Genomic DNA, 20,584 nt, shown 5'->3' with positions numbered 1-20,584 from the left:
CATTAGCAGACATTATTTAAACCACCACCCATCCTTAGCTGTATTCAAATACATTTCGAATGCAAAACGTTTCCGAAATTTTCTTCTCATGCCAAAGACAAACTACAAATTAGTAAAAACAACAAACAAACATACATTTTACATTAAAGGAAAACGCCTCAACAAATAAACACATAATACGAATAATCAACACAAATGCCAACTCATGGTTGCACACAAAGGACAACATACAATTGCTTATTGGTGTACATGTGGGTGATTTCACATGAAATTTCCAAACAAAAAGTTATTTCAAAGCATGAAACTGCTTATCTATATGTAAAGAAATTATTTATGGTTGAAGGTGCCTATTATTTAGGGTTCCACGGTGGGGTCTCATGAATTCATTAGACACGAGGCCAATACAGTGGGAAGTTCAATGGCTGCGACTCACAAAATATGTTTACTTAAATTTGTGTGTGTTTTTCAGCTTTTGAAAAATTAAACCATGAAATCTACAGATTGGGTCTTTGCTTCCTAAATCATCAAATAAAGCCGCATCGCTATATTCTAAATATTTTATTAGTCATCGGCTCCAATTCTTATAAAACATATTTTTGTCTCCATTTGATTCTCATCAAACTCCTCTCAGGTGAACTACGTGTTCTTACAGATTTTAGGATAACCCAGTAAGTGACCAGTTAATGCAATGCCAAGCGAAATCCTCCGTTGGCTCAGAACTCTTTCATAGCCACTAAAAAAAGGAATACCTACATATCGCTTATTTACTCAAAGAGTGGCATAACTCAAAAAATGCGTTTTCTGAGCTTGCAATTTCTATTTTTTCTATGACTTCTACTTTATCTTGTGTCCAATTTTCACGCTAATATCTCTAAAACTCATCGAGTTACAGCTTATTTACTACGGATTTCGCATAATTCAACAAAAAGGTTTTTGGAGTTTATGATGCACTAAAACACTTCAAAACATGCTTGATCTTGCACAGAAATTTAGCACTGATATCTGGCTAGCTGTTTGCAAAATATGGCCCAAGTAATTATTTTATTTTTTGTGTATTGGTATTTTTAAGTTGGAAGGTAAAATTTCAATCGCCAACTTAAAACGCATTTTTCTCGAAACTGGATTTTTTTAAATGTGTTACTCTTTGAGTAAATGAGCGATATGATATTTGTGCACACAAGGGTCTTCCTTACTTTCCCACTTAACACAACACACTGCAGAGCATTTTCCTTAGCTCATTTATCCACAAATAAATATTTGGACAAAATTATGGTGCATTATCGTTGACATCTTCTATACACAGATATACTGTGGCCGTGGATGATTTTGGTGGTATACCCTGATCACGTGCGATTACTAAAATTTCATAATTCGCCTGTAATTCACGATCTAGTGCTTTTTTCGTTGTTAATTGGCCCGTAAGTGTGTCTAGCTGGAATTGTTCAGGATATTTTCTCTCGCTGACACTGGTCAAACTGTAAGTCACTGAACCATTTGTACCTAGATCGTGATCTTTGGCTGTTAACATGGCAATTAAGCTGTGGACGGGTGTTGCTTCGCTGAGGCTGACATTTATGTGGGGTTGGGTGAATTGTGGTGCCTCATCGTTTTCATCTAAAATTGTGACTTTTAATAGGGTTGAGCCCACCATCCCGTGCCGAAATGCTTAGTTCTACTGAACCCTATACCTCACGATCCAAGGCGGCCTGGGTGGTTATCAAACCCGTCGAAGAGTCAATGGCAAACCATTGATTGTTGTTGCCCGAAACAAAATCATAGAAAATCAAGGCATTCACCCCGGAGTCTTCATCTGTGGCAGCAATGGAGGCCACAAAGGAGCCGGGTGGGACCAATTCACTTACAATGGCAGTATATTCCGACTTTTCGAATACCGGTTCATGGTCACTGACATCATTTAATGGATAATCAAATAAGCCGGTGCTGTACGTGAAGGTGTGCCCTTGTCCGTGGCCACCACTGTTAGGTTGTATTTGCCAATCTCCTCTCGATCCAACATACAATTTACCCTCACAATATCAAAGGAGGGAGTCTTTTCCATAATACTGGTCTCTCCATTCAAACCCTCATCCATGTCCACCATCGAAACGGCAGCCACAACACTGCCATTAAGGACGTTTTCATCCACCGTGGCAAAGGAACCAGTGGCAGGGAAGTATTGAAATCTTATAACAGGATCATGGTTATTGGTATTCAGCAAATTCACGGTAACATAGGCCCTGCCATCCTGCCTAGGCGAGCCATGATCCCTGACAAATACCGTAGAAACACAACTTTTGGGACAAGAACCTCGGGGCCGCAAAAATGTGGGACAGGTCTGTTGGGGACATTTTAAATGTTCGTGGTTGAAATAACTCCTGTCTCAGGATCTACCGTAAATTGGGTCTCCGTCTCTGCCAAATAATAGGTAATTTTGCTGTTATCTCCAAAATCCTTGTCCGTGGCTATAACATGCAGCACCATGCTTCCAGGAGTCACTGATTCATTTAACGACTTCAAGTCAAGAGGTCTTCCGTCTATAGAAGACCTCAAAAGGTCTTCTACCTATAGAAGACCTCAAGAGGTCTTCTACCAATAGAAGAACTCAAGACGTGTTCTGTCTATAGAATACCTCAAGAGGTCTTCTGTCTATAGAAGACCTCAAGAGGTCTTCTGTCTATAGAAGACCTCAAGAGGTCTTCTGTCTATAGAAGACCTCAAGAGGTCTTCTGTCTATAGAAGACCTCAAGAGGTCTTCTGTCTATAGAAGACCTTAAGAGGTCTTCTGTCTATAGAAGACCTCAAGAGGTCTTCTGCCTATAAAGGACCTTAAGAAGTCTTCCGTCTATAGATGACCTTAAGAGGTCTTCTGCCTATAAAGGACCCTAAAAAGTCTTCTGTCAATAGAAGATCTCAAGATCGAGGTCTTCTGTCTATAGATGACCTCAAAAGTTATTATGTCTATAGAAGACCTCAATAGGTCTTCTGTCTATAAAAGACCTCAATAGTTCTTCTGTCTATAGAAGACCTCAAGAGGCCTTCTGTCTATAGAAATAGAAGACCTCAAGAGGTCTTCTGCCAATTGAAGGCCTCAAGAGGTCTTCTGTCTATAGAAGATCTCAAGAGGTCTTCTGTCTATGGAAGACCTCAAGAGGTCTTCTTTCTATAGAAGACCTCAAGAGGTTTTTTGTCTATAGAAGACCTCAAGAGGTCTTCCGTCTATAGATGACCTTAATAGGTCTTCTGCCTATAAAGGACCTCAAGAAGTCTTCTGTCTATAGAGGACCTCAAGAGGTCTTCTGTTTATAGAAGACCTCGAGAGGTCTTCTGTCTATAGAAGACCTCAAGAGGTCTTCTGTCTATAGAAGACCTCAAGAGGTCTTCTGTCTATAGAAGACCTCAAGAGGTCTTCTGTCTATAGAAGACCTCAAGAGGTCTTCTGTCTATAGAAGACCTCAAGAGGTCTTCTGTCTATAGATGACCTCAGAAGTTATTATGCCTATAGAAGACCTCAATAGGTCTTCTGTCTATAAAAGATCTCAATAGTTCTTCTGTCTATAGAAGACCTCAAGAGGCCTTCTGTCTATAGAAATAGAAGACCTCAAGAGGTCTTCTGCCAATTGAAGGCCTCAAGAGGTCTTCTGTCTATAGAAGATCTCAAGAGGTCTTCTGTCTATGGAAGACCTCAAGAGGTCTTCTTTCTATAGAAGACCTCAAGAAGTTTTTTGTCTATAGAAGACCTCAAGAGGTCTTCCGTCTATAGATGACCTTAAGAGGTCTTCTGCCTATAAAGGACCTCAAGAAGTCTTCTGTCTATAGAGGACCTCAAGAGGTCTTCTGTTTATAGAAGACCTCGAGAGGTCTTCTGTCTATAGAAGACCTCGAGAGGTCTTCTGTCTATAGAAGACCTCAAGAGGTCTTCTGTCTATAGAAGACCTCAAGAGGTCTTCTGTCTATAGAAGACCTTAAGAGGTCTTCTGTCTATAGAAGACCTCAAGAGGTTATCTGTCTATAGAAGACCTCAAGAGGTCTTCTGCCTATAAAGGACCTTAAGAAGTCTTCCGTCTATAGATGACCTTAAGAGGTCTTCTGCCTATAAAGGACCCTAAAAAGTCTTCTGTCAATAGAAGATCTCAAGATCGAGGTCTTCTGTCTATAGATGACCTCAAAAGTTATTATGTCTATATAAGACCTCAATAGGTCTTCTGTCTATAAAAGACCTCAATAGTTCTTCTGTCTATAGAAGACCTCAAGAGGCCTTCTGTCTATAGAAATAGAAGACCTCAAGAGGTCTTCTGCCAATTGAAGGCCTCAAGAGGTCTTCTGTCTATAGAAGATCTCAAGAGGTCTTCTGTCTATGGAAGACCTCAAGAGGTCTTCTTTCTATAGAAGACCTCAAGAGGTTTTTTGTCTATAGAAGACCTCAAGAGGTCTTCCGTCTATAGATGACCTTAATAGGTCTTCTGCCTATAAAGGACCTCAAGAAGTCTTCTGTCTATAGAGGACCTCAAGAGGTCTTCTGTTTATAGAAGACCTCGAGAGGTCTTCTGTCTATAGAAGACCTCAAGAGGTCTTCTGTCTATAGAAGACCTCAAGAGGTCTTCTGTCTATAGAAGACCTCAAGAGGTCTTCTGTCTATAGAAGACCTCAAGAGGTCTTCTGTCTATAGAAGACCTCAAGAGGTCTTCTGTCTATAGATGACCTCAGAAGTTATTATGCCTATAGAAGACCTCAATAGGTCTTCTGTCTATAAAAGATCTCAATAGTTCTTCTGTCTATAGAAGACCTCAAGAGGCCTTCTGTCTATAGAAATAGAAGACCTCAAGAGGTCTTCTGCCAATTGAAGGCCTCAAGAGGTCTTCTGTCTATAGAAGATCTCAAGAGGTCTTCTGTCTATGGAAGACCTCAAGAGGTCTTCTTTCTATAGAAGACCTCAAGAAGTTTTTTGTCTATAGAAGACCTCAAGAGGTCTTCCGTCTATAGATGACCTTAAGAGGTCTGCTGCCTATAAAGGACCTCAAGAAGTCTTCTGTCTATAGAGGACCTCAAGAGGTCTTCTGTTTATAGAAGACCTCGAGAGGTCTTCTGTCTATAGAAGACCTCGAGAGGTCTTCTGTCTATAGAAGACCTCAAGAGGTCTTCTGTCTATAGAAGACCTCAAGAGGTCTTCTGTCTATAGAAGACCTCAAGAGGTCTTCTGTCTATAGAAGACCGCAATAGGTCTTCTGTCTATAGAAGATCGCAATATGTCTTCTGTCTGTAGAAGTCCTTAAGAGGTCTTCTGTCTATAGAAGACCTCAAAAGGTCTTCTATCTCTGGAAGAGGACTTTTTCCAATAGAAGGCCTCAAGAAGTCTTCTTCTCTCCATAGAAGACCTCAAGAGATTTTTTGCCATAGAAGACTTCAAGATTTTTTCTGTATATAGAAGAAGAAGTCTTCTGTGTAGAGAATATCTCAATATGTCTTCTGTATATAGACATTAAACTTTTTTAAAAAAAACTTTTTTATTTCTATATGGAATGCCCCATATGTAAATTTATAACCATTTGTCAAATTACGTTCACACATAGGTATGAATGTTAATATTTTCTTCTTATGTTTAACAAATAAAACTAAACTAAAACAAAGTTTTCGTCTTTTTCTTTTTTTTTCATTACAGCTTAAAGAAGTGCTTGCTATGGAAGAAAAACAACGCCTTGCTTACAAAAGGCAATTCTAAGTGATAATTTGTGCAGGGCAGAGTTGAGTTGAGTTGACTAACTAACGAATGTGTAGAAAGGAACAAATAGTGGCCGAACAAAAAACAACAACAGTTGAAAATGCCAACATAAATAATGAATAAGCAACAACAAGAACAAGAACACAACAGCCACAAAAATGTTGTTACTTTTACGGACAAAAATTAAAATGAAACTAATTTGCAAAAAAGCTAAAGCTTTTTAAGCAAATTTTCGTTTACAAAAAAAGGAACGAACGCTAATGGCTTTAACAAAAGAGTCAACTAGCTGAGGAAAAGAAGGCCTTAAAAATATAACTTTAAAAAGAAGAACGAAAAAAACTGCAAATTACATTTAACAAAAATTAAAAGAAGAAACATATATTTTTGTTGTTGTTGCTACAACTTACATAGCTGAGGAAAAAACACCAATTGAATTAGTGTTAAGCAGCCAGTCAGCCAGGACTTTAAAAGGCGGTAACTGAGCATTTACGTTTTTTCGTTTCTCTTGTTGTTGGCCGCATACATAAACCTGGTTGGGTTGAGAAGTTTCAACTAGCATTTGAAGGTTAAGGCGACATTAACAGCATTAAGTTGCCTGTTGCCGCCGCCGAAAACCCGGGATGAAGATGATGAGAATGTCGACATTAACGTTTCAACGTAGACAAGTGAAAAATTTGCCTGCAGATGACCAAAGACAGCCATCACAACTACCACTAGCCACAGCACCACCAGCACCACTTGGCCAAGGTGATGTTGAAGGTGAAGAAGCCAAATGCAACAACAACAACAAGGACACTTCTACTACTGCTGCTGGGCCATCACTACCATTGGTGCAGAAAACAAAGAAGCAGCAAACGTCATCATTTGTTGGTATTGCATCGTCAACATCATCAGCATTGGCTGTAACTGAAAAGCAGCCAGAAGCCAGCCTTAGTTTTCCAACGTCCAAAAGTGTTGATTATTCTACGTCTTGTAAAAAAGTCTGGAACAGCATGACAAATCAACCCGGTGATTTCCAGACAACAACAACGCAATTCTATGATAATAATGATGTTTTGCAAGCCACAACGCAGCACACATTTTTTACCTACGAACCCTCGACTGAGGCCATGGCTGTGGCTAATGTTCCAGGCCAAGTCTGTATGCCATTATTTGTAAATAGTTTATCATCATCAGCAGCAGCAGCGGTGGGAGCACAAAAACCCGCAAAACGACCAAGAGGAGGTAGGAGGTGTTTGTCATTGTCATCATCTATGGACAAAAGTAAAGAAGCGAGTGGAGAACTTTCAAAAGACTGTAATGCCATCAAGCAGAAGGAGGGCCACCATCATCATAATCACCATGAGCAACATCAGCAGCCGCAGCATCATCAACAGCATCCACAGCGACAAGACCAAGACCATCAACACCAGCCTCATAATCATTACAAGCTTCAAACAAGGCCACAAAGACGACCTCTTTTTGTGTTAACACCATGCCCACTAAGCCACCATGTCTTGATGCGGCTAACAATTTTTTGTTCTGCCCTGATGCTTTTAACAACAGTGATGGGTATGGGGGTTGCTGCCACCACCACCACCTCATCCACCAGCAACACATTATCAACAAATCATCACCTCAATTCCCAACCGCAAGCATCACAAAGTATTAGTTTTATACAGCAACAAGCTCCAACTATGCTACCTCCTGCTCCGCCTGCCTCTGGTTTGTATACATTTTTAGCCTCGAATTCTGGACGCCATGCTTATACCTCAGCATTTCCTCGAAGACGCACCGCCGATGGTACAATGGGACAAATGCAATCTAGGGCTGTGGACACCAGGGTTCAATTCGAGGTACTGGAGGGTCAACCCAAGGGTACAGTGGTTGGTTTCATACCCACAAGGCCGGATTTTACATATCGCTTCAATGAACCTCCCCGAGAATTTACATTGGACCAGGTAACAGGTGAAATTAAAACCAATATGGTTTTGGATCGTGAAGGTATGCGGGAGCGTTATGATTTAGTGGTACTCTCCTCCCAACCCACCTATCCAATTGAGGTACGCATCACGGTGTTGGATGTTAATGATAATGCCCCCGAATTCCCGGAGCCAAGTATAGCTGTGTCATTTTCCGAAAGTGCTGCCAAGGGTACGAGGTGTCTGCTGGATGCAGCCACGGATCTGGATTTGGGCATAAACAGTGTCAGCCAAAACTATTCCATTGTGGAGGGGAATATTGACAACAAATTTAGTTTGAATGTTACCACCAATCCCAGTGGCGATGTTTCTTATCTTTATTTGGAAACAACCGGAGACTTGGATAGGGAGACGAGATCCATGTACCGTCTGAACATTTCTGCGGTGGATGGTGGTACCCCACCCAAATATGGTTTCTTGCAGGTGAATGTTAGCATCATAGATGTCAACGATAATCCTCCGGTGTTTGATCACAGCGATTATATTGTGTCGTTAAATGAATCCGTGACCCCGGGCAGCATGGTGCTGCAGGTTATGGCCACGGACAAGGATTTGGGAGATAACAGCAAAATTACCTACTATTTGGCGGAGATGGAAACCCAATTTACGGTGGATCCTGAGACGGGAGTAATTTCCACAACGGAGCATTTAAATTGTCCGCAACAAACCTGTCCCACATTTTCGCGGCCCGGAGGTTCTTGTCCCAAAAGTTGTGTTTTTACGGTATTTGCCCGGGATCATGGTTCGCCCAGGCAGGATGGCAGGGCATATGTTACGGTGAATTTGCTGGATACCAATGACCATGATCCTGTTATAAGATTTCAATACTTCCCTGCCACCGGGTCCTTTGCCACTGTGGATGAAAATGCCCTCAATGGCAGTGTGGTGGCTGCCGTTTCGGTGGTGGACATGGATGAGGGTTTGAATGGAGAGACCAGTATTATGATTACCTCGGGCAATGAATTGGGCCATTTTCGTTTGGAAAAGACCCCCTCCTTTGATATTGTGAGGGTAAATGGCATATTGGATCGGGAGGAGATTGGCAAATACAACCTAACCGTGGTGGCCACGGACAAGGGCACACCTTCACGTACAGCAACGGCTTATTTGATTATCCACGTCAATGATGTCAATGACCATGAACCGGTATTTGAAAAGTCGGAATATACTGCCATTTTAAGTGAATTGGCCCCACCCGGCTCCTTTGTGGCCTCCATTGCTGCCACCGATGAAGACACCGGGGTGAATGCCTTGATTTTCTATGATTTTGTTTCGGGCAACAACAATCAATGGTTTGCCATTGATTCTTCGACGGGTTTAATAACCACCCAGGCCCCGTTGGATCGTGAAGTGGAGGGTTCAGTGGAACTAAGCATTTCGGCCCGGGATGGTGGCCCCAATCCCAAATGGGCCTATACCCAATTAAAAGTCACAATTTTAGATGAAAACGATGAGGCACCACAATTCACCCAACCCCACATAAATGTCAGCCTCAGTGAAGCAACACCCGTCCACAGCTTAATTGCCATGTTAACAGCCAATGATCACGATCAGGGTACAAATGGTTCAGTGACTTACAGTTTGGCCAGTGTCAGCGAGAGAAAATATCCTGAACAATTCCAGCTAGACACACTTACGGGCCAATTAACAACGAAAAAAGCACTAGATCGTGAATTACAGGCGAATTATGAAATTTTAGTAATCGCACGTGATCAGGGTATACCACCAAAATCATCCACGGCCACTGTGTATCTGCACATAGAAGATGTCAACGATAATGCACCAGAATTTTATCCAAAAATGTATTTTCATGCGTTGGCGTTGAATTCGGCAGGCAGCAGCACAACAACAACAATGACTACAACAGCCACCAATGGTGGTGGCGGTGTTGCTACTGGCTCTTCTTCACAAGATCTTGACATTGTAAACATGCTGCAAAGGCCATTATTAAAAGTTTTTGCTACCGATCGTGATGAGGGTGATAATGCCTTAATTACTTATACCTTAAATACAGGTGGTGATGGTTTATTTGTTGTCGATACATGGTCAGGTTCGATCATGTTCAGCTCTAAGGTTATAAAAGCAGCCACGACATCCGCCTCCACCTCCTCTTCCTCTGCGTCCTCTTCCTCCGCAAACATTGAAAATATTTTACATCATTTTACAAAGCCCTTGTATAAGCTGCACATAACAGCCAAAGATCGTGGTGAAAGGCAAAGCGAACAAGATGCTGTGGTGGAGATAATAATGCAGGAAAAATTACAAGCCATGGAATTTGATTCATATTCGCAAACCTATGAATTCCAGTTGATGGAGGATAATGGCAGTGAAGCAGTGATGACATCCCAGGTGGGAAGAGAAGTGGGCCAGGTACAAATAAAGTCACAACAACAGTCCGCCTCTTCGGAGACCCTGGAATATAGCATAGTTTTTGGTGATCCAGAGGGTAATTTTGCCATAAACAAGAAAACGGGCGTAATTACCACCCATCGGGCCATAGATCGTGAGTTCCGCAATCAATATCAATTAGAGGTTGTGGCTAGGCGGGGCCTGGCCTATGGCAAATGTTTGGTACACATTGCCGTATTGGATGTCAACGATAATAGGCCCATGTTTGCCCTGGATCGGGATGATGAAATCAGTTTGAGAGAAAATGCCGCTGTCGGCCAGGAGGTGTATATTGCCCGGGCCCGAGATAGGGATTCGGGTAATAACAGTCGCATAACTTACACCCTGAGCTTTAATCCGGATATGTTGTTTCGCATTGGACCCTCGACGGGTGTTATTTATTTACAAAAACCCCTAAAGGCGGAACCGGGCACATCTTTACAACTGGAGCTGACGGCCACGGATCATGGCAGGCCTGCCTTGGCCAGCAAGCACAGCATTACCATAACCATTACAGATGTCAATGATCACACCCCAGTGTTCGACAGTACCTCCTATGAAACTTCTTTGCTTGAATCGACACGGGTCAATGAGCGCTTCTTTTCCGTCAAGGCCCACGACAAGGATTTGGAAATGAACAGCCGTTTAAGCTATGAAATCATAGAGGGTAACTTGGCCCAAAAATTTGGCATATTCCCCGATGGTTATCTTTTTGTAAGATCTCCGTTGGATAGAGAAGAAAAGGACTACTATGCCCTAACCGTGAAATGTCAAGATTCCGGCGAACCCCAACGGACCGCAGAGGTGCCAGTTATAATACATGTCATAGATGAAAATGATAATGCTCCACAGTTCAGCAACAGCTCCTTTACCTTTAGCCTACCCGAAAATGAGCCAGCCGATGCTTTTGTGGGCAAATTAACCGCCACGGACAAGGATATTGGACGCAATGCCGAACTAATTTTCACCCTAGCTTCACCCATCAAAGAATTTACCATAGATTCAAGAAACGGTTTCATTAAGGCCCTGCGACCCTTTGATCGTGAGGAGTTAATACAACGCATGCCCTCCAATGCAGGAAACGCGGGTTCTTTAAGTTCCGGCCAACTGGCAGGTTATCAAAATTTCATTTTACTCGAAGCGATTGTGGCCGATAACGGTACACCCCGGCTCAAGGACAAGGTGAAAGTGAAAATCATCATTACCGATGTCAATGACAATGCCCCGGAGTTTGTAAGGGCTCCATATAGAGTGCAAATTTCCGAAGGTTCCTTGGTGGGTACTCAGATAATGCGCGTCTATACCAATGACCTGGATGAGGGCTTGAATGGTGATGTCTACTATTCCATTGTGAAGGGGAATCAAGAGGGCCGTTTTAGCATAGATGATGCCACAGGACAACTGTCTTTGGCTCGCAAACTGGATCGTGAATATCAGGATGAATACGAACTGCTGGTTATGGCCAAAGATGCTGCCATAGAGGGCCAACAATTGAATTCCACGACCACGGTGACCATTGAGGTGCTAGATGAAAATGATGAGGCGCCCAGATTTGTTGATTCGCTGCAAGAAATCACGGTACTAGAAACCTCCCTCGTGGGCACAGAACTAATGCGTTTCAAGGCCATAGATTCCGATTTGGGCATAAATTCGGAAATCTCATTTTCACTAACGGCCGGAAATCGCAAAGACACCTTTCACATTGATCCAAACAGTGGCATACTTTATCTACACAAGCCTTTGGACTATGAGGAGACCACAGTTTACCACCTCAACATTACAGCCTCCGATGGTGGCTCGCCCAGACTCTCAAGCACCACAATTTTCACCATCAATGTCCAGGATGAAAACGACAATCCGCCCAGTTTTCCCAACACCGCCATTGTAAGGCAAATTAAAGAAGGCATTGATTTAAGAACCCCCATTGTCACAGTTACCGCAGAGGACCCCGATTCAGAGCTAAACGGCAATGTCACCTATAGCATTACCAAACAAGATCCCGAATTACCTGGAGGTCGACACTTTGGCATCAATACCCAAACAGGGGTAATACATACCCTACGTGAAATTGATCGTGAAACCATAGATACCTTTCGCCTTACCGTGGTGGCCACTGATCAGGCCCAAAAACCCGAAATGCAATTGTCTGCCGAAAAACTTGTCACCGTCATTGTGGAAGATATCAACGACAATGCTCCCGTCTTTGTTTCCATGAATGCTGCTATATTGCCATCGAAAAATCAACAAATGTATTCGCAAAATCGTGATGGTGCCCTGATCATGCATGTCCATGCCACCGATGCTGATTCCTCCAGTAATGGCATTGTTACCTATGAACATGTTTTTGGCCATCTGGATCTTTTCAAATTACATCGTAATACGGGAGCCATAACTCTACGCAAACCCATTGCCAAACCGGAAGTGCGTTATCAACTCTCGCTTAAAGCCACCGATGAGGCTGTACAAAGTGAACGTAAAAGTTCGGATGCTTATATAACAATTATCACCACAAGTCCCTCGGGCGTAATGGGACCCGTGTTTGATCAACTAGAACAAAGTGGTTCGGTGTATGAAAATGAACCAATCGGTACAAGTATTTTGACGGTTAGTGCTCGTTTAAATTCGGCGGAAATTGAATATTATGTTACGAACATAACAGCGGTTAATACGTCGGGTGCATCGAATTCGGCAAGTACGTCGGGTGTTTATAACAGTGATTCGTCTAAATTACTGGTAAATGAACGTCTCTTTGACATCGACACCAGATTGGGAATATTATCAACTGCCAAGGAATTGGATCGTGAAGCTGGTGCTGATACCTATGAAGTGGAGGTGTATGCAATTGCTCTCGGCGGCAGTCCAAGGACCACAAGTACTAAGGTAAGTGAATATACATACATATGTAGCACATTACAACAAAACAAAAAATATAAGCTTATATGAATACCACTAGGTGATAAAAGACCCATAACGATCTGTGAAAGAGTCAATAAGAGCACCCTTTTTTAGCAAAAGTCAATAAGAGCACCCTTTTTTTAGAAAGAGTCAATAAGAGCACCCTTCTTTTAGCAAGAGTCAATAAGAGCACCCTTTTTTTAGAAAGAGTCAATAAGAGCAACCTTTCTTTCAGAAAGGGTCAACAGGAGCACCCTTTCTTTCAGAATGGGTCAGTAGGAGCACCATCTTTTTCAGAAAGGGTCAAAAGGAGCACCGTTTCTTTCAGAAAGGGTCAAAAGGAGCACCCTTTCTTTCCGAAATTGTCAATAGAAACTCCCTTTCTTTCAAAAAGGGTTAAGAGAAGCACCGTTCCTTTCAGGAAGGGTCAAAAGTAGCACCGTTCCTTTCAGAAAGGGTCAAAAGTAGCACCGTTTCTTTCAGAATCGGTCAAAAGGAACATCCTTTCTTTCTGAAAGGTTCAATAGGAGCACTCTTCTTTCAGAAATTGTCAATAGGAGCACTCTTCTTTCAGAAAGGGTCAATAGGAGTACTTTCTCTCTCGGGTCAATAGGAGCACCCTTTCTTTCAGAAAGAGTCAATAGGAGCACCTTTTCTTTCAAAAAGAGTCAATAGGAGCACCTTTTCTTTCAGAAAGAGTCAATAGGAGCACCTTTTCCTTCTGAAATTGTCAATAGGAGCACCTTTTCTTTCAGAAAGAGTCAATAAGAGCACCTTTTCCTTCTGAAATTGTCAATAGGAGCACCCTTTCTTTCAAAAAGGGTTAAGAGAAGCTCCGTTCCTTTCAGAAAGGGTCAAAAGTAGCACCGTTCCTTTCAGAAAGGGTCAAAAGTAGCACCGTTTCTTTCAGAATCGGTCAAAAGGAACATCCTTTCTTTCTGAAAGGTTCAATAGGAGCCCGCTTTCTTTCAGAAATTGTCAATAGGAGCGCTCTTCTTTCCGAAAGGGTCAATAGGAGTACTTTCTCTCTCGAAAAGGGTCAATAGGAGCACCCTTTCTTTCAGAAATAGTCAATAGGAGCACCTTTTCTTTCAAAAAGAGTCAATAGGAGCACCTTTTCTTTCAGAAAGAGTCAATAGGAGCACCTTTTCCTTCTGAAATTGTCAATAGGAGCATAGTCATAGTCGGTCAAAAGGAGCACCCTTTCTTTCCGAAAGGTTCAATAGGTGCACTCTTTCTTTCAGAAAGGGTCAATAGGAGCACCCTTTCTTTCCGAAAGGGTCGATATGAACACCTTTTTTTCAGAGAGAGTCAGTAGGATCACCCTTTCTTTGAGAAATGGACTATGGAAGCACCTTTTCTTTCAGAAAGGGTCAATATGAGCACCCTTTCTTTCAGAATGGGTAAATAGTAGCACCCTTTCTTTCAGAATGGGTAAATAGGAGCACCCTTTCTTTCAGAATGGGTAAATAGGAGCACCCTTTCTTTCAGAATTGGTCAATAAGAGCACCCTTTCTTTCAGAATGGGTCAATAGGAGCACCCTTTCTTTCAGAATGGATCAATAGGAGCACCCTTTCTATCGGAATGGGTCAATAGGAGCACCCTTTTCTCAGAATGGGTCTGTAGGAGCACCATTTCTTTCAGAATGGGTCAATAGGTGCACCCTTTCTTTCCGAAAGGGCTAATAAGAGCACCCTTTCTTTCCAAAAGCGTCAATAAGAGCACCATTTTTTCCAAAAGCGCCAATAAGAGCACCCTTTTTTCCAAAAGCGTCAATATGAACACCATTTCTTTCCGAGAGAGTCAATAGGAGCACCCTTTCTTTGAGAAAGGGACTATGAAAGCACCTTTTTTTTCAGAAAGGGTCAATTGGAGCACCCCTTCTTTCAGAAAGTGTCAATAGAGAACCCTTTCTTTCAGAAAAGGTCAATAGGAGCACCCTTTCTTTCAGAGAGAGTCTATAGAAACACCCTTTCTTTCAGAGACAGTCAATAGAAGCACCCTTTCTTTCAGAGAGAGTCAATAGAAGCACCCTTTCTTTCAGAAAGAGTCAATAGGAGAACCCTTTCTTTCAGAAAGGGTCTATAGGAGCACTCTCTCTTTCGGAAAGGGTCAAGTGAGGCAACGTTTCTTTCAGAAAGGGTCAAGAGAAGCACCGTTTCTTTCAGAAGGGGTCAAGAAAAGCACAGTTTTTTTCAGAAAGGGTCAATAGGAGCGTCCTTTCTTTCAGAAAGGGACTATGGAAGCACATTTTCTTTTAGCAAGGGTCAAGAGAAGCACCGTTTCTTTCAGAAGGGGTCAAGAGAAGCACCGTTTCTTTCAGAAAGGGTCAATAGGAGCGTCCTTTCTTTCAGAAAGGGACTATGGAAGCACCTTTTCTTTCAGCAAGGGTCAAGAGAAGCACCTTTTCTTTCAGAAAGGGTCAAGAGAAGCACCTTTTCTTGCAGAAAGGGTCAAGAAAAGCACCGTTTCTTTCAGAAAGGATCAAGAGAAGCACTTTTTTTCAGAAAGGATCAAGATAAGCACCGTTTTTAGAAAGAATCAAGAGAAGCACCGTTTTTTAGAAAGGGTCAAGAGAAACACTTTTTCTTCAGAAAGGGTCAATAGAAGCGCCCTTTCTTTCGGAAAGGATCAAGAGAAGCACCGTTTTTAGAAAGGATCAAGAGAAGCACCGTTTTTTAGAAAGGGTCAAGAGAAGCACCATTTCTTTCAGAAAAGGTCAATAGGATCAACATTTCTTTCACAAAATGTTTAGAGAAGAGCCCTTTCTTTGAGAAAAGGTCTAGAGAAGCACCCTTTCTTTCAAAAAAGGTCTAGAGAAGCACCCTTTCTTCCAATAGGATCACCCTTTCTTTGAGAAATGGACTATGGAAGCACCTTTTCTTTCAGAAAGGGTCAATAGGAGCACCCTTTCTATCGGAATGGGTCAATAGGGGCACCCTTTCTATCGGAATGGCTCAATAGGAGCACCCTTTTTTCAGAATGGGTCTATAGGAGCACCCTTTCTTTCAGAATGGGTCAATAGGAGCACCCTTTCTTTCAGAATGGATCAATAGGAGCACCCTTTCTTTCAGAATGGGTCAATAGGAGCACCCTTTCTTTCAGAATGGGTCAATAGGAGCACCCTTTCTATCGGAATGGGTCAATAGGAGCACCCTTTCTATCGGAATGGCTCAATAGGAGCACCCTTTTTTCATAATGGGTCTATAGGAGCACCCTTTCTTTCAGAAAGGGTCAATAGGAGCACCCTTTCTTTCAGAATGGATCAATAGGAGCACCCTTTCTTTCAGAATGGTCAATAGGAGCACCCTTTCTTTCAGAATGGGTCAATAGGAGCACCCTTTCTATCGGAATGGGTCAATAGGAGCACTCTTTCTATCGGAATGGCTCAATAGGAGCACCCTTTTTTCAGAATGGGTCTATAGGAGCACCCTTTCTTTCAGAATGGGTCAATAGGTGCACCCTTTCTTTCCGAAAAGGCTAATAAGAGCACCCTTTCTTTCCAAAAGCGTCAATAAGAGCACCCTTTCTTCCAAAAGCGTCTTTCAGAATGGGTCAATAGGTGCGCCCTTTCTTTCCGAAAAGGCTACTAAAAGCACCCTTTCTTTCCAAAAGCGTCAATAAGAGCACCCTTTCTTCCAAAAGCGTCAATATGAACACCATTTCTTTCCGAGAGAGTCAATAGGGGCACCCTTTCTTTGACAAAGGGACTATGGAAGCACCCTTTCTTTGAGAAAGGGACTATGGAAGCACCCTTTCTTTGAGAAAGGGACTATGGAAGCAACCTTTCTTTGAGAAAGGGACTATGGAAGCACCCTTTCTTTGAGAAAGGGACTATGGAAGCACCCTTTCTTTGAGAAAGGGACTATGGAAGCACCTTTTCTTTCAGAAAGCGTCAATAGGAGCACCCTTTCTTTCAGAGAGAGTCAATAGAAGCACCCTTTCTTTCAAAAAGGGTCAATAGGAGCACCCTTTCTTTCAGAGAGAGAGTCAATAGAAGCACCCTTTCTTTCAGAGAGAGTCAATAGAAGCTCCCTTTCTTTGAGAGAGGCAATAGGAGCACCTTTTCTTTCAGAAAGGGTCTATAGGAGCACTCTCTCTTTCAGAAAGGGTCAAGAGAAGCACCGTTTCTTTCAGGAAGGGTCTATAGAAGCACCCATTCTTTCAGAAAGGGTCAAGAGAAGCACCGTTTCTTTCAGAAAGGGTCAATAGGAGCGTCCTTTCTTTCAGAAAGGGACTATGGAAGCACCTTTTCTTTCAGCAAGGGTCAAGAGAAGCACCTTTTCTTTCAGAAAGGGTCAAGAAAAGCACCGTTTCTTTCAGAAAGGATCAAGAGAAGCACTTTTTTTCAGAAAGGATCAAGAGAAGCACCGTTTTTTAGAAAGGGTCAAGAGAAACACTTTTTCTTCAGAAAGGGTCAATAGAAGCGCCCTTTCTTTCGGAAAGGATCAAGAGAAGCGCCGTTTTTTAGAAAGGGTCAAGAGAAGCACCATTTCTTTCAGAAAAGGTCAATAGGATAAACCTTTCTTTCAGAAAATGTTTAGAGAAGAGCCCTTTCTTTCAGAAAAGGTCTAGAGAAGAGCCCTTTCTTTCAGAAAAGGTCTAGAGAAGCACCCTTTCTTTCTTTCCACTCGCACTACTTATATGACAATCCATCTATCGACCATTAAAGACCATCTCCTTTGTCCCCCAGAAATTAGTTCCTCTTTGTAAAGGACACACACATACATCACAAAACAATAATGTCACAAAATTAGTTAGTATTTTAATGATATTTGCAACATGTTATGGTCGAACAAAAAGTACCAACAACAGCGACAAGAACAACATGACTATCATCTCCGACTATCCTACCTGGATAATAAAAAACTGGTTCAGATTTATAGCCCTTAAAGTCTTAAATTTCAATTTAAAAGAAAAAATCTCACAACTGCACAACTTTTTTTTGCACCACATCCCTCTGCAGTACCAAGAAAACAACAGAAATCCTGAGAATAACGAAAATTACAAAACAACAAAAATGTAGAAAGAAAGGACAGTGCCGGTACAAGTACAAGTAGACGACACCCAGAGTATAACAGATATCTAAACACCTAAGTTATAGGATTCATTCATGCATACATTTTGAAATTTATAACATTTGTTATCAAATTTCGTGGTAATCATCATAAAGTTTTGAAGACTCAACATAATTTTCAACCATTAACACCAACGACAGCGAAAACACAATTCTCCATCCAAGCTAGCTAGCTGGCTTGTCTGCTACAGAACATTAAGACTAACACCATCACCAGATCATCACCACTACAAACATCAGTTATAATGTCCACATCATCAACATCAGCCGGAGCGGAAGAAGAAAGTGGGGAGGACAAGAAACAAGCAACAGAAAGGATGTTTTGCAGAGTGTCTGATGTCATTGTTGTTGCTGTTAGTCTCTTTTTGCAGCTCTAATATTTGTAGAATCAAAACGTAATTTTTAGTCCCCCGACCAATATGTAAGGTAAACAAGTAAGGGGAATGAAATGACAACAACAACAAAATCAACATAATAATTGTTTAACACTTCCACTTGAACGAAATCCCTCCAATGCGACACTACGTACACACATACGTATAACACATTATCTCTTAGATATGGAAGGGGACATTTGATAGGGATGTCAAATCAGATTTTTATAATAATAATTGGGATTGAAGTTGCAGTTAAATACCTCTTGAAGATTTTTTGTCATAAGAAAATCAAATACCGTTAAGGGTTATCCTTCATAGGAGTACATTAAAGAAATCATCTATAAAATAATAGCTTTAAGATATTTTCTATCAAAGAAGGCCCTACTCAGATATTCTGTAGATGGTGTTCTAGAAATATTCTTATGGCCACATATAATTTTAGGTATTTTATCCTTTCATTCCTTGGCATTTCAAAGGACTTCTTTGTTCGAAAGATTTTAAAGAAGTCTTACATATTAGAAATGATTCCTTCCAAAGGACATAGGAGACCATGAAAAAAATCAATACATGAACTCAACTGTCCTGTCATGTGTAAACGCAGTGTTGGACTTATAGATTTTTTTGTGTTTAAATGTCGGCTTTTCCACTTACGATTCTTAATCGATTTTAGGACTTTTATGATAAATATACGTGTCATTAGACAGGGTAAATTATTAACGTGTGTTCTATATTAAATCTTACGTAGCAAAATCGAAAAACAATAATTGACTTGATTTTTCGATTTTCTCGATTTTTACACTTTTGCACAAAGCAAAAATTTGACTAATCGATATTTTTCGTATATTTTCAAATTTGTCTATATAAGGAACCATTATAAACTCTCATACGATAAAACACCTTTCCGAGGAGAGATGTGTGACTTTTTCGAAGGAATTATATACAGAGGATCTGGAGGTAGGATACTTCCAGATGTCTTCTGTAAAATCTATAGGTATGCTATGTATGAAGACTTTCAATGAAGGGATCTTTTATAGACAGAGGATCTCTTAAACGTCATCCGCAAGTAGAAGACTTTCAGATGATTTCTATGGATAGAATATCTTAGCTGTATTCTGGACCTAGAATAATTGCAGATGTCTTCTATAGATATATGTTCTACAGGTATGCTGTGGATAGAAGACTTTCAAGAGGTCTTCTATAGGCAGGGAATATCTAAAATATCATCCGCAAGCAGAATATGTTCAGATCTTGCAGGTATTCTGTGGTTAACAATATTCAAGAAGTCTTCTACAATTAAACGAACTTCAAAACGTCTTATATAATTAGTAGACCTACAAAAGTCATCTATGTAAATAGGATCTGCTTGATGTCTTCTTAAGATATAATACTTTTCAGCGATCTTGTACATATCTATGTTCATATATCATTCGGATATTTTGTTCATAGAAGAAAGTTTAAAGGACATCTATGACTAGAAAACTTTGAAAGTACTTTTGTGGATAGAAGTCCTTTAAGATATCTGAAAAGTAGAAGATCTTTTGGAAGTATTCTATAGATAGATGATTAGTAGGTGGAGCAGAGGATTGCTTTAGATTAATTTTTTTAGATTTAAATTTATTTCTATCTATGAAAGGCCACTGCATTTACATGGTCTCTTTGCGGCGCTCTAGCTATAGAAGATTTCTGAAACATCCTTTATCAATAGAATTTCACTGAAAGTCCACATATCTAGGAAAGATATTTGGACCTAGATATAGAGCCTATTTATAGAAGACCTTTCAAAGGATTTTAAGCGGTATTCAATTGATAAAAGGTATCTCGGAGATCTTTGATGGCTACGGAAATATAGAGGTATTGTATACATGGACAATGATGAAGGACCTTTCACTTATGTTCTAAAGATGAAAACTTTAGAATGTTATTTTTCTTCAACAAACACAAGACTTTTCGGTGGACAAAATGTCATTCAGAACTTTTCGAAATAAGACCTTGCAGTGGAAAATATTACAATAAACTTGGCAGTCAGGTAGAGGAGAAGAAAGCTTTTCAGTGGTCTTCTATAGACATTTCTCGGGATTACTGTATGAATAGAACTCAAATAAAGAACGAACAGACATAACTTGCAAAATGGACTTTGGAAAGCTGTAATCACAACAGATTGTCACAGCA

The 20,584-nt window shown here is 41.0% G+C and overlaps 1 protein-coding gene and 1 pseudogene across 1 annotated transcript in view; one reads left to right on the top strand and one right to left on the bottom strand.

The window, feature by feature from the left end:
• The window catches only part of LOC141394849 (cadherin-related tumor suppressor-like), an 869,985-nt gene that overhangs the window by 108,467 nt on the left and 740,934 nt on the right, over positions 1 to 20,584 (top strand). Inside the window, exon 3 of the mRNA XM_073969866.1 lies at positions 5,657 to 12,945. Within this exon, the coding sequence (XP_073825967.1) occupies positions 6,337 to 12,945 (6,609 nt within the window). The 5' untranslated portion in view covers positions 5,657 to 6,336. The remainder of the gene's footprint in view (positions 1 to 5,656; positions 12,946 to 20,584) is intronic.
• Positions 1,916 to 6,241, bottom strand: LOC141392449 (cadherin-related tumor suppressor-like; annotated as a pseudogene).

The sequence above is a fragment of the Musca autumnalis genome, unplaced genomic scaffold (genome assembly GCF_047663935.1).
Source record: "Musca autumnalis isolate F117 unplaced genomic scaffold, ASM4766393v1 scaffold_2, whole genome shotgun sequence".
Lineage (NCBI taxonomy): Eukaryota > Metazoa > Arthropoda > Insecta > Diptera > Muscidae > Musca > Musca autumnalis.
The sequence above is the reverse complement of the archived record's forward strand: the minus strand, read 5'-3'. Positions and strand labels throughout refer to the sequence as shown.